Raw genomic sequence first — 12,101 nt, 5'->3', positions numbered from 1 at the left:
CTCATTTTACTCTATATAATTTTATTAATATGGTTAATTTTTTTACCTGTTTATTGGCTATTCTAAATCTTGTGCATGCTTAGTATATGTGCTGCCAAAGTGAGCACTCTTTTGCATGTTTAATCATTAAATATTTCAAAATTAGAAAATAGTACAGAAACCATTCTTTCTGCATCCCCCATTTTTGTTTAGTCCAGTTTCCATCTTCCTAAAGTACATACTTGAGTATTTCATTAATCTCACTAACTTAGTGTAAGCTCTGTCTTTGTCTGCAAATGTTTTTATTTCAGCTCTTACTCTTGAATTATAGTTTACTTAAGTATTGATTTCTAGGATGATGTTCTTTTACTTCAGCTATTTGAAGGTACTCTTACTGTAATCTGACCTCTGTTGTTGGTCTTGAGAAATCTTTTGACAGCCTTTATGGGGAATCTGTCTTTTCTTCTTGGTTTCTATTGAAGATTTATGTGTGTGTTGTTTGTGTGTTCATCTTACAGTTTCTCTGGATATGTCTAGATGTAGCTTTCTTTTTATTTTTTCCTGCTTTGGACTCACTGTGCTTATTAAATCTATGGATTCATACCTTTACTCAATTCTGGAAAATTCTCAGCTATTGTCTCTTAGAATGTTGCCTCTCCCCAAGTCTCCAGTTCCTGTGGCACTTTTCTGGACACACCTTTGGCCCTGTTCTCTCTTTCATGGCTCTTAATTCCTCCCCTAAGTAGATGCAACACTTGCTGCTCTTTTAAATTCCTATTTGTTCTGGTACTTAAGATTTTCTTTTCTCAAGATTTCTTTATGCATTAGAAATATTTTTTGTTATATTTTATTCAGTATTTCTGTGTTTATATGAGAGATTTTTTTGCATTATCTTACTCTACCGTTTGCTAGTGGTGGTGGTGGTGCTGTTTTAACGTACTCCAGGAGTTTTTCAAATTTTATTTCTAAGTAATATTTGGATATTATCATTTAAAAGAGCAGAAGAAGACAGCGGTTAATATTTTGGTCAGCCCAATACTATAGATAAAATGAAGCCATCTTTTCTTATAAAACTGATGGGTTTTATTGTTTTTCTAGAGCTTTGACTGTTGGTAATTTTGCTTAGGATCTTAAGTTTTTAAAGGTCCTGAAACTTCTTGAGCCTCATTTAATATTTTTGGATGTAATGAACCCCAAATGCTCCCGTGGATGTTAGTGCCACTAAAATGAGAAAATATGGCTTAGCAGTTAAGAGCAAGATCTGTGGAATCAGACCTCTTCTAAGGTTCCAGACTTGTCTCTACCACTTATTAACAATGTGACTTCGGGTAAGTTACTTCTCTGTGACTTAGTCTCCCCATCTGTAGTGTGGCAGCCTCAGAGAGTTGTTGTAATGACCAAATGAGGTACTCTGTGTCCTAAGTGGTATATAGGAAGCTCTCAAAAGTCCTAAGTATTATTAATATAATCATTTGTATTGATTTACAATCATTTTCTTACTTGATCCCCACCCTCCCTGTCTGCAAACAGCCAGAGTCTAAATTATGTCAGTTAGAACTTGGGTCAGAAATGTGACGTGGTGCTATGAGATATATAACTATGAAGATTTGGGGGTTTTTTGAGTTGTGAAAATTCCATCTTTCTATTAAAAATGTACATGCCCTTCAGTGATGGTAGTTTAAATGTGCCACCTGTGCCTGATGTAGCATTCTTGCTAAAAGCACTTGGATTCAGAACAAGCAGACACTGTCACCTCTGCCTGAAGAGCCTAACCATACTAGGAGATTTCATTCCCGAAAAGCTGTGGCTCCATCTTTCTGTATTAGATCATATAGTATGTCAGCCATATTGTCAAGTTTTTTGGTACAATTTTCTGACCAATTCCAGTATTTTCTTTCATCACACTGATTCATCACCATGCAGTCCAGTGTGATAAAAGAAAAGATTATTATTAGCACAGAATTAAATCATGTGAAAACAGTTTAATTGGAAAAGAGACTCTGATGTGTGTATGCATAAATACCATGTTTCACAACAGTTAAGAAAGAACTAGAGAAAACTATTCACATATTTGCCGGTTAAAGCATTATTGAAAAGGATCCACTGAGCTCCCAGGAGCACCTATCGCCAGTTCAAATTAACCCAGTCAATCAGTTATTTCTTAAGTACCTGCTGTGTGGTAAGTGTAATACTCTAGGCCATGGGAATACATTAGTGAACAAACCAGACAAAATTTAAGGAGCTTTCATTCCAGTGAGGAAGACAGATACACAAGAAAAATAAGTATATAGAGGCAATAAGGGAATATTAGGGGTTGCAGTTTTTGATAGGATGTCTGGGGAAGGGCTTGCTGAGAAGAGGATACTTGTTTAAAGGACTGAGGGAAACGAAGTGAGCCAAGCACTCATCCAGGGGAAGAACATTCTGGGAAAGATACATTGGGCCTTGATTACTGGGGGAAAGTCACTGGGTATGGAGCAGAATGAGGAGTCAGAAATAGTAGTAAGAGATAATGTTACAGAAGTATTGATGTGTGTGCGTGCACAGAGGGCCAGATCATGTAGGGTCGAATAGGCCCTTGTAAAGACTATAGGTTTTACTCTGAATAAGACCAGCAGACATTTAACGATTGAGCAGAAGAGTGATGTGATGTGACGTACATTTTAACAGGATCACTGTGGCTGCTGTGTTGAGAATAGACTGAAGGAATGGTAGCAAAGGTGGGAGCAAGGAGACAGTAGGATATTGTAATAATCCAGGCAAGTGATAATAGTGGCCAGAACCAGTTTGGTGGTATTGAGGTGTTGAGAAGTGGTCAGATTCTCGACATATTTTCAAAATAGAACAACAGAACTGATAAATTGAATGTGGCATATAAGAGAAAGAACGGTGGTAAGAATAACTCCGGTTGGTGGGAGCATCTGGAAGGATAGAATGGCCATTTGCTGATTTGAGAAAGACTGAGAGGAGCTGGTTGGGAAGGAATATCAGGAGTTGTATTTTGAACATGTTAAATTTGAATTGTTTGCTAAACATCCAGACGGAGATACCGAATAGGCAGTTGGAAGCTCAGGCAAGAGACCTGGGCTGGAGATAGGGATTTGGGAGTGGTGGACATAGAGACAACAGTCAAAGCCACGAGGCCGAGAGGGTGTAGACTAACAGGAGGTCCAACGACTGATTCCTGACACACTCCAGTGTTTCAAGCATTCAGAAGATGAGGAACCAACAAAGGAGACTAGAAAGGAGCAGCCAATGAAGTAGAAGAAAGCCAGGAGAGTGTGGGATCCTGGAGGCCGGGTGAAAGCGTTTCCAGGAAGAGGGAGGCATTAACTGCGTGGGATACAGCTAACTGGTCAAGTAAAATAAGAACTGAGGATTTACCATGGGATTTAGCAGTGTGGAGGTTTTGACTGATCTTAACATTAATGTACGGAATCTGGCTGGCATGTGTGAGGTCAACACTGGATTTCAGTAGGTTTCAAGAGAGAACAAGAGATTAGTGGGAGCAAAAGTGGACATTTCGAAGGAGTTTTTTTTGGAAAGTGAAAGACGGAGGGGGACATGGTGACAAGGTAGGGTTCCTATAGCTTGAAAGAAATATGCTGATAGGAAAAATTCACTAGAGATAATGTGATGATGCAGAGGAGCGAGGAGGGGCTGCGGGAGCAGTGTTCCTGCCGCGGCGCGGGCGGCATCCACACGGTGGATGGGTGCCCTCCAACTTGAACCGAAGCGCTTGTGGCGTGATAGACTACCGTATTAAACATTTCATAATAAACAGTTGCTTCCTCCATACGAAAATGTATAATTTAGGGGCGCCTGGGTGACTCAGTCGGTTAAACATCCGACTCTTGATCTCAACTCAGGTCTTGATCTCAGGGTCGTGAGTTCAAGCCCCACACTGGGCTCCACACGGGGTGTGAAGCCTGCTTAAAAAAAGAAAGAAAGAAAGAAAATGTATAATTTAGCTGTCGTTGCTCAGACTAGGAAGGTCCCTAACCAGTCTAACTGTACATGTGTCTGTGGCATTATTTGAGGTGAGTAAAATACAAAGAATGTTTTTTAGACAGAAAGGCCTCCATTAGCCAAAAAAAGAAATCTTTTTTTCAGCTCCAGTTCCCATTCACTGTCCCTTTACCACTTCACAAGGACATTGATGAATTTGTAGCTTAGGTCAGCTAAGAATGTGCTGTTTTTAGCAATGCATTCTCAAAGTGTATATGGTGTGGAATGAATGACAAGAAGTTAGACCAACTTTTGTATACCCTTTATACACAGTAGCCTTGGAAAATCTCTCTCCTGTAGGTAGAATTGCACTTAAAACGACAAATCCTGTAGTGAAAGCACCTGGCTAGCGATTGAATCTCCTTTACAGCTTAAGATCTGATAAGGTACTAAGTAGATAGCTCCTGAGTTTCTGCTTACTGTTGGTAAGTTCTTTCTCACAGTAAGCCTAACAGGGTTTTCATATAATTAATTAGAATTTACTTCTGCAGCTTTGAGGTTTTATAATAACGATTTTAATTCTTCCTGCATGCCTTCGAGACAGCTCTCATGTTACACCTGAGTCTTTTCCTCCCTGTTAAATGTTGGTATTCTCTGCTCTTGTCTCATAGGGTTTTTAAGTTCCTTCAACATTTTCAGCTTTACCTTTTTCAGTGTCCATCTTTAGATACCATGCTCAGAATTAACCATATAAATGTATTGATTTATTAGTGCCGTCAGAGAACCTCCTCTGTTTTTCTGTTAATGCAGTTTATAATTACATTTGTTTTAACTACATCATTCTCATGAGACTCAGAAAAACTTAGGAAAACCCCAAAACCAAAGGGGTTTTGTAGTTATTTTGGGGGCTCAACCTGTGCCTTCATAGTTATTTTGGGGGCCCAAATATGGGATCTTATGCTTTTATTCCATCATCTCGTTAAATTCAGCCCTTTGTTCCAAGCTACCAATACATTTTTGAGTGCGTTCTTCCAACGTAGTTCTATTTCTCAACCTCATGTTACGTCTAAAATTCATCAGAGTCATTGCCAAAATGATGAACTAGACACAGCCAAAGACAGCCTTTTAACACTCACTAAAAAATACACATGCCAGATATTTAACACATTGTATTTGCACTGTCCTTGTCACTGGGAAATTTAAAATAAAAGAAAAAATCTTTAGTAGCTCACAGCCTAGTAGTGTGGAGTACACGTGGAGTACAGTTTTGCCAGATAATGGAATATGAGCAAGATAGATTGGGAGCACAGAGGAGAAAGTCTTTCAGGCGGAAACTTGCTTGCAGGTTGGTGGTTGTTTTGTCCTTTAATCAAAAAAGCACAAATCCATTTAACTGACCTGTTTCTATTTCCCCCTCTTGTTCACAAGGATATGGTGGAAGACCCTGCCATGTGCTTGCTGAAATCTGGCCACGTTTTATTTCCCACATTTCTCTTTTCTACCAGCCTCATACCCTGTCAAAAGAAAATGAAGTTATTGTTATGTAATTTAATTAATTTATGTAATACATATTAACTTGCCATACATGCATAATACATGTGTAGGAGCAAGGGAAATGTGTAATAGAATAGAATAGGCTCCAAAAGCCAGAAGGAAAAAAATGGAGGCAGGTCTGCAGGCTGTGAGACCCCTTGATTGCCATAGTTGAAGTTCTGAGTTGGGCTCTGTGCTTTCGGATTGCCAAAGCAAACTGGAAAGCATGTCGTCAGTAGTCACCAGGAAGTGGTTCTTGCTCTGAGGAGGAGCAAAGCTTTTGCTAAATCTGACGGGCGCTGTGGGGGCCCATCGTGTGTGCGCTGAGATAGCAAATCACGTCCTGAGCCTGTTCTGCTGTGAGGCCACAAACGATTTCATCAGGACTGTGCTTCCTAAATTTTGTCAATAGGGAGGAAATGGCTCAAAGAAAAGGTTTAATATTAAAGACTGAGAAAACCTATAAAAGGGAAAACTGTGCGACTTTGGACAAAATTCATGGGAGATACAGGAAAGCTTTTGTGGGGACACACTTGTTAGCTTTCCCAGAAGATGGTTCTCCCTCAACACCAGTTTGAGAAGTGTTGCATGAGGCTGCTGCTTACAGCATCCTTCATGAGAGGAACACCAGTTCCTTGGTGGGTTAATAATATTTCTTACACACCCATACAAAATGATGCTTTGATCAAATGAATGTAGGAAACGGGATTAAACAAGTTTCTTTCCTGGTGGACTTATTTTAATAAGCTAATGTACAGTCTAAACCTCCCAGAGGGCGTTTCCTGAAATTCATTTGACCATGGAGCCCTTTTTGGTGGCATATCCGTTCATGGGTCATAAATTAGGGAACAAAGGAAATGGAGATTTGCAAATCCTTCCAATACGCTCCTCCAAGAGAAAGAACATGGTAGCCACCGTGTCGTACATTTGTCAGCTCTGGCCAGGGGCACGTGTTGGGCAAGGCTGTTCTTCCTTCTCGTGCTTTCAAACTCCAGGGCGATGGGCTCTCTCTCTCCTGAGAGTCTTCTCATTTGCTCATAACAGAAAGCAGAGTACAAGTTCCTGTCTTTGCTTCCTCTACCTTTTTCAAGATGAAACTATGATCAGGGCAAGCCAGGAGTTTGTGGTCCCATGGCTTTTTCACCAAGTTAGACTTCTGGTTAGAGAACCCCGTCACTGCAGTTGACCTCACTGAATTTCTCACACGATCGGGGTTTACAGTTCTCTTTCTCCCCCTGGCCTCTGTGCCACACACAGTCTCACTGTGTGCTGTACATCTCAGAAGTTGCTTTGATGAGTAGTCGTTAAAAATTATAAACAAGCAAAAAATCTTGGACAGTTCTAATTTGATTAGTTTTGGTTTACCGTAGGAATCCCCAAACCCTAAAATGTAATTAACATTTTAATGTTGTATGGTGACGGACGGTAACTACACTTACCACAGCGAGCACAGCATGACGAATGGAGTTGTCGAATGACTGCATTGTACACCTGAAACTAATGCAACCTTGTGTGTCAACTGTGCTTCCATTTAAAAAAAAGAGCAAGTATTGTATAACTGATTTTTTTTAAGATTTATTTATTTATATTGAAGAGAGAGAAAGAAAAAGCAGGGGACGGAGGGAGAAGTTGAGAGAGAATCCCACACAGACACCCCCCCCCCGCCGCCGCTGCTGAGCACAGAGCCCAGCATGGGGCTCAGTCCCACAACTCTGAGATCATGACCCAAGCCAAAATCAAGAGTCAGTCAGTCAACCAACTGAGCCACGCAGGCACCCTGCATAACTGATTTTTAAAATAAACATGAGCAGGGGCGCCTATTTGGCTCAGCCGGTTAAGCGTCTTCCTTCAGCTCAGGTCATGATCCCAGGGTCCTGGGATCGAGCCCTTAATCAGGCTCCTTGCTCAGTGGGGAGTCTGCTTTTCCCTCTGCTTGTGCTCTCTCTGTCAAACAAACAAACAAACAAATAAACAAATAAATTTAAGCAATAATACATTTTAAAAATACTCTAATGAATATTAAACTTTATTCACTTATTAATAGTACTCTAGAATCACATTCAGTATTTTCTTTGGATATATGCATTTTATAATTGTAAATCCATATATCTAATAATTCACATGCTTTTCTCCCCCTTAAATCCTTATACACATTCACTTATATTGTCATAGACAACAACATACTTGTAAACCTTAATATATAGACAACAACATACTTGTAAACCTTGATATCTACAAAATCCTAGAATGTTGTCAAATTCCATTTTGACAGATTTGAAGCCATTTTTGACAGTTTTGAAGCCACTTTTATTTGGCAGTTGAGTCTTTTCAAATTTCTTCAACTTTAAAAGGGATATTGATATCATATAAGCCACCTAATTTCCTTGGGCTGTATTCTCACGGGAATGGGATGGGAATATAATTCATATGAATATATAATAATATATAATATAATATCCATACAATTAATTTTCTAGCTTTTGTGTGACAATAGTTTTCTAACGTTACTGTTCTCTAAATTCTAGGTCCAGGAGCTCCATGAAGAGGAGGCACAGTGGGTGAACTATGACGAGGACGAGTTGTGTGTGAAGATGCAGCTAGCTGATGGGATCTTTGAGACCTTGATCAGAGATACTATTGATGTTCTGAATCAGATCAGTGAGAAACAGGGGAGAGTGCTACTTGTGTGACATCTTGCAAATAAACCGAACACTGAGTGCTAACATGAGTCCTGGGCCTTTCTGCCTCCTGATACACACCCCATCTCCATCATAGCAAGAGTGCTTCTGGACTTGTTACCTTTCCTTAAAGACTACTGGTTTGGAGTTCATGGGACAATGCGGTATATCTGGTATGACAGCCTTTGCCTTTAGAGACTGTCCACCGGATTAGGTGATTTTTGGTGGGCAGGGTTGCACTTCTGATGTTGACACACAGTATAACCCTACACCTCTTGTTAACACCCCTACTGGTTCTCAGATGCGGGCTGAAAACACCAGACTTACCTCTTAGCTTAGATGAGACTATCACTTCGTTGAGTCTGAAGTCAGGCAGGAGAGGTATATAGAATTCTGCATCCTACCATTTTTGAAAAGTAATCCGGGTCTACACCAGAAAGTCATAAATGGACTCTAAACAGTATTAAACCCCTAACCACTTCTAAATAGGCAAGTCTAATAACGTGTGCCTATCTCACATTCTGGAATTCATTTCATTTCTTTGTGAAGACCATTTTCTTCCATTATTGCAGTTGAGCAGCACCAAGTGGACTGTCGAGTTAACAGAAATCAATGGTAGCCTTGCTTTCTGAGTACCATCTAAAGAATTTTAAACCTTTGCATTATTTTTAGTTTTCTCTCTGTGGGTATGAAAACAGAGAATGCCCCCACTGAAGACTGGGCTCAAAGGACTGGTGCAGGGCTGGTTCTTCTAACCCCTTCTTCTCTCCCTGCACTTTCCTTACTCCTTCTGAACCTCTACCAGCTGCTCCTAGAATCACAGATCCTCAGGACCATCTCAGGCATCCAGGCATGGCAAAAGTGGAAATTATTCATTTTGGCCTTCAAACTTTCAACTCCCATCTCTCCCCAAGAAGTCAGAGACGCTGTTACTTGAATGATTTAGGAAATGAGTGTGTGCACCAAAGACAAAAAGATACTGTCTATTGTTTGCTTGTTTTGCGCTATGGAACATTTTTTAATTTATTCTGAGATAAATTATTAAGTTGAAAATGTGTGTCCCTATTCAGAAGTGAGAGATTCTTCTTGTAATAAACTTCTGTCTTGAAGCTTCTGTGGTTCATAGTCTTTGCACAGGAAATCTACAGTTTTACCAAACCCATACATATATCGAAGAAGGCAGTTTAATTCAGTGAAAAGAAGATGAGCTTTTCCAAGATCACCTGCAGTAGCAGGAATGGAATAAGATGATTTCAAGACACTGTAAAATTCAGTTCTGCCTCTCTTGCAGCGTTGCTACTCACAACGATTACCTGTACCTGAAAAAAAAAAAAAAATAGACTCCAGCTGCTACATTAGAGCATACATGATGCTCTCTGGGACCTCCGTACCCTGCCTTCTTGACTGGTTTCTCTTAATCAGTCCTGTCCTTCTTCAAGTAATCTAGAAGAATGTGGATGATCTTAGGCGTCAGTGTAAATGCCTTAATATCGAAGGTCCTGATTAGAAGCATGATATAAGACGTCCACTGGATTCGTATTTACAACTATCCTGGAATGTTGTAGCTTCAAAATATGTTAGAAAAACCCCAAAGATGGTATAATCTTTAAGTGTGCACGTTCGTTCATTTCTGCATCTTTCCTCCCAACCTGCCTTTGCGTCTCAGATGTGTCACTATGCACACTTCCATTCCTCCTTGGTTTCATCTTGTCATTATGAGAAACTTCCCGAAGTAATCATTGGAATATTTGCATTTTGCACAATGACTGGTATGACAGCTCTTGACAAATAAGGAAAGCACTGAAATGCGGTGACTGGGTCTCGGGAAATGCGCAGATTGATGTATTGCCAGCATTTCTTCTGGGCTTTCGCTGTTGAGCTCTAGTCTTGTAGCCATAATGAGCAGATCGACTAAGAGAAGCAAGGGTTTCTGGGGGTTATTAACCAGTAGTGTGGAGATATTGTTTTCACGTTGGCCAAGGAAAAGCAAAGGCCTTTCTTTTTAGTTTGTGTTATTTGAAAGACAGAAAAACATCTTGTCTACACCCTTTGGCTGTTTGTAGGATTACATTGTCCTTATGATACTGAAACTTTACAGCTGCTATAAATTTTTTATAAGTGAATATGAAAATAATATAATAGGAATATAGGTTGTTTTTCTACATTCTCATTATTTGGACCTAAATCAGTTTTTAATAAGAAAGTTAACATTTACTCTTTATGACATTATGATTCCAGAAAAGGAAAAAAAAAAAAGCTTAGGTGTGTGGAGTCAGCTACCCGGACTTAGGGTTCCGTGGTGAGGATACGGCCAGGACCGTGTGTCGGGCCCCCTTGCGCGCTCCCACTGTCTCCACTGTCTTCAGAATCTCGGGCTCCAGATGAGAGGCAGCAATCGGTCCGTCTTACTCCCTGTTAGAAATGGTTGTCCATAGTTTGGTAGCAGAAAACAGAGGAATCTATAATTAGCAGATTTATTATTATTTTAACTATTAGATATAATTGAAAAGGTGTTTATTGTTAGCATTAGGACTGGTGACTACGGATACCCAGCCACTCGTTCCATATTGGGATCTTTTTAATCAAGCTCTGCCTCTTAACCAAGAATCTAAATATTCCCTCTTTCTAATCTTTGTTCCTTCTCCCCACTCTCCCATCCTCTTTCACTCTTTCTTCATAATTCCTCTAAGAAAAAGATCTTTGCATCAGCAGTAATATCTTTTAGAATAGCACTATCAGAATTTAGTAGTAAACCAACATAGAGGCTTCAGAGCTAGTTCTGAGTCCAAAATAATTTGTGCTATCCAGGGTACTGAACTCTGGGTTAAACAAGTACAGGGTATAGATTCCCTCTTCAGGTCTAAACAGGAATTTTTATTCTAGGGAAAAGTGGGAAGAGCTCAAAAGTAGTTAATAAGGAAGGTAATTGGTTTTTCTTTTACCCAAAAGAAAAGAAAATTCCTTCTGTGACTACAGGTCTCTGAGAAATTATCTTTCAAAAGAGATTTCATTGCTCATAAGAGTGTTGTGGCCTATTGATAAAAACAATTTTGTTCACTTTCTTGTCTTGAAAAAAAGTGGCCTTAGCTTTTTGCAATACTTGAATAAAGTGTGTCCTCGCACAGCATTAGAGACTCATAACTTTTCTGCAAGAAGTTCAAACTTACATCTTCTTTTACTACCTTAAGAATACTAGTGAAGAAAACATTAATTCAAAGAGCAAATGATAGAAACTACAATGATGTTTAATGCAAATTGTAGGAATTTACATGTTTACAAATCATCTTGAACTGGTTGTGCAGCAATTCAATAAAATATCTTTGTATTATAAAAATGTGAAGAAAACAGTGTAAACTGATGTAAAGGCGGTACTGTCATTTTAATTAACCGATGTTTAATAGCTTTTCCTTCCGGACTTTGCAAAGCCTTCTCGGTAAACACATTGCAAAGCGTTCTCTGGGGGGCCTGGCCTTCCTGTGTGTACTGTACTGTGCAGACATGAAAAACCCGTTTACTGTGTATGTGTAAATAGCCTGATCATCAGGCCATTTTCAGCCAATAGTCACATCCAGTGCAGCTTTGCACAGAAGACTTGGGGTGTGTTTTGTAAGTATGATCTGTAAAATAACTGGGATGAATTCCCGTGTATACCTGTGTAAATAGATTTGTTAACTGAAATGTACTTTAAGAAAAGATAAAATCTGTAAATAAACTGATTTATAAATTAAGTTCATGTCACGTGTTTCGTTTCACCTTTTGAGCCGAGATTAGAAGCCAGTGCCCGTGAAGCCGCGTCCTGGCTAGCGGAGCGCGTGTGCCCGGGCAGCAGGGTACGTACGGTGAGCTGCGTGTGGAAGCTGCTGTCTCTGATCATAAAGGCCATCATCACACGCATCCGAGCAGCCTCGGCTCCAACGTTCATCACTCGTGCGTGCGGCCCTGGAGCACGCCTTCACGTTCTGA

At 39.9% G+C, this 12,101-nt stretch overlaps 1 protein-coding gene across 4 annotated transcripts in view; it reads left to right on the top strand.

Moving 5' to 3' along the window:
* Positions 1-11,866, top strand: part of CEP350 (centrosomal protein 350) — a 150,504-nt gene extending 138,638 nt beyond the window's left edge. For all 4 annotated transcript variants that reach the window (XM_044387853.3, XM_026509152.4, XM_044387852.3 and 1 more), the window contains one exon: positions 7,986-11,866. In XM_044387853.3, coding sequence (XP_044243788.2) covers positions 7,986-8,150 — 165 coding nt within the window. In that variant the 3' untranslated portion in view covers positions 8,151-11,866. The remainder of the gene's footprint in view (positions 1-7,985) is intronic.
* Positions 11,867-12,101: the final 235 nt, after the last annotated feature.

The sequence above is a fragment of the Ursus arctos genome, unplaced genomic scaffold (genome assembly GCF_023065955.2).
Source record: "Ursus arctos isolate Adak ecotype North America unplaced genomic scaffold, UrsArc2.0 scaffold_2, whole genome shotgun sequence".
In the NCBI taxonomy this organism is placed as follows: domain Eukaryota; kingdom Metazoa; phylum Chordata; class Mammalia; order Carnivora; family Ursidae; genus Ursus; species Ursus arctos.
This window is presented reverse-complemented; position numbering and strand designations above follow the sequence as displayed.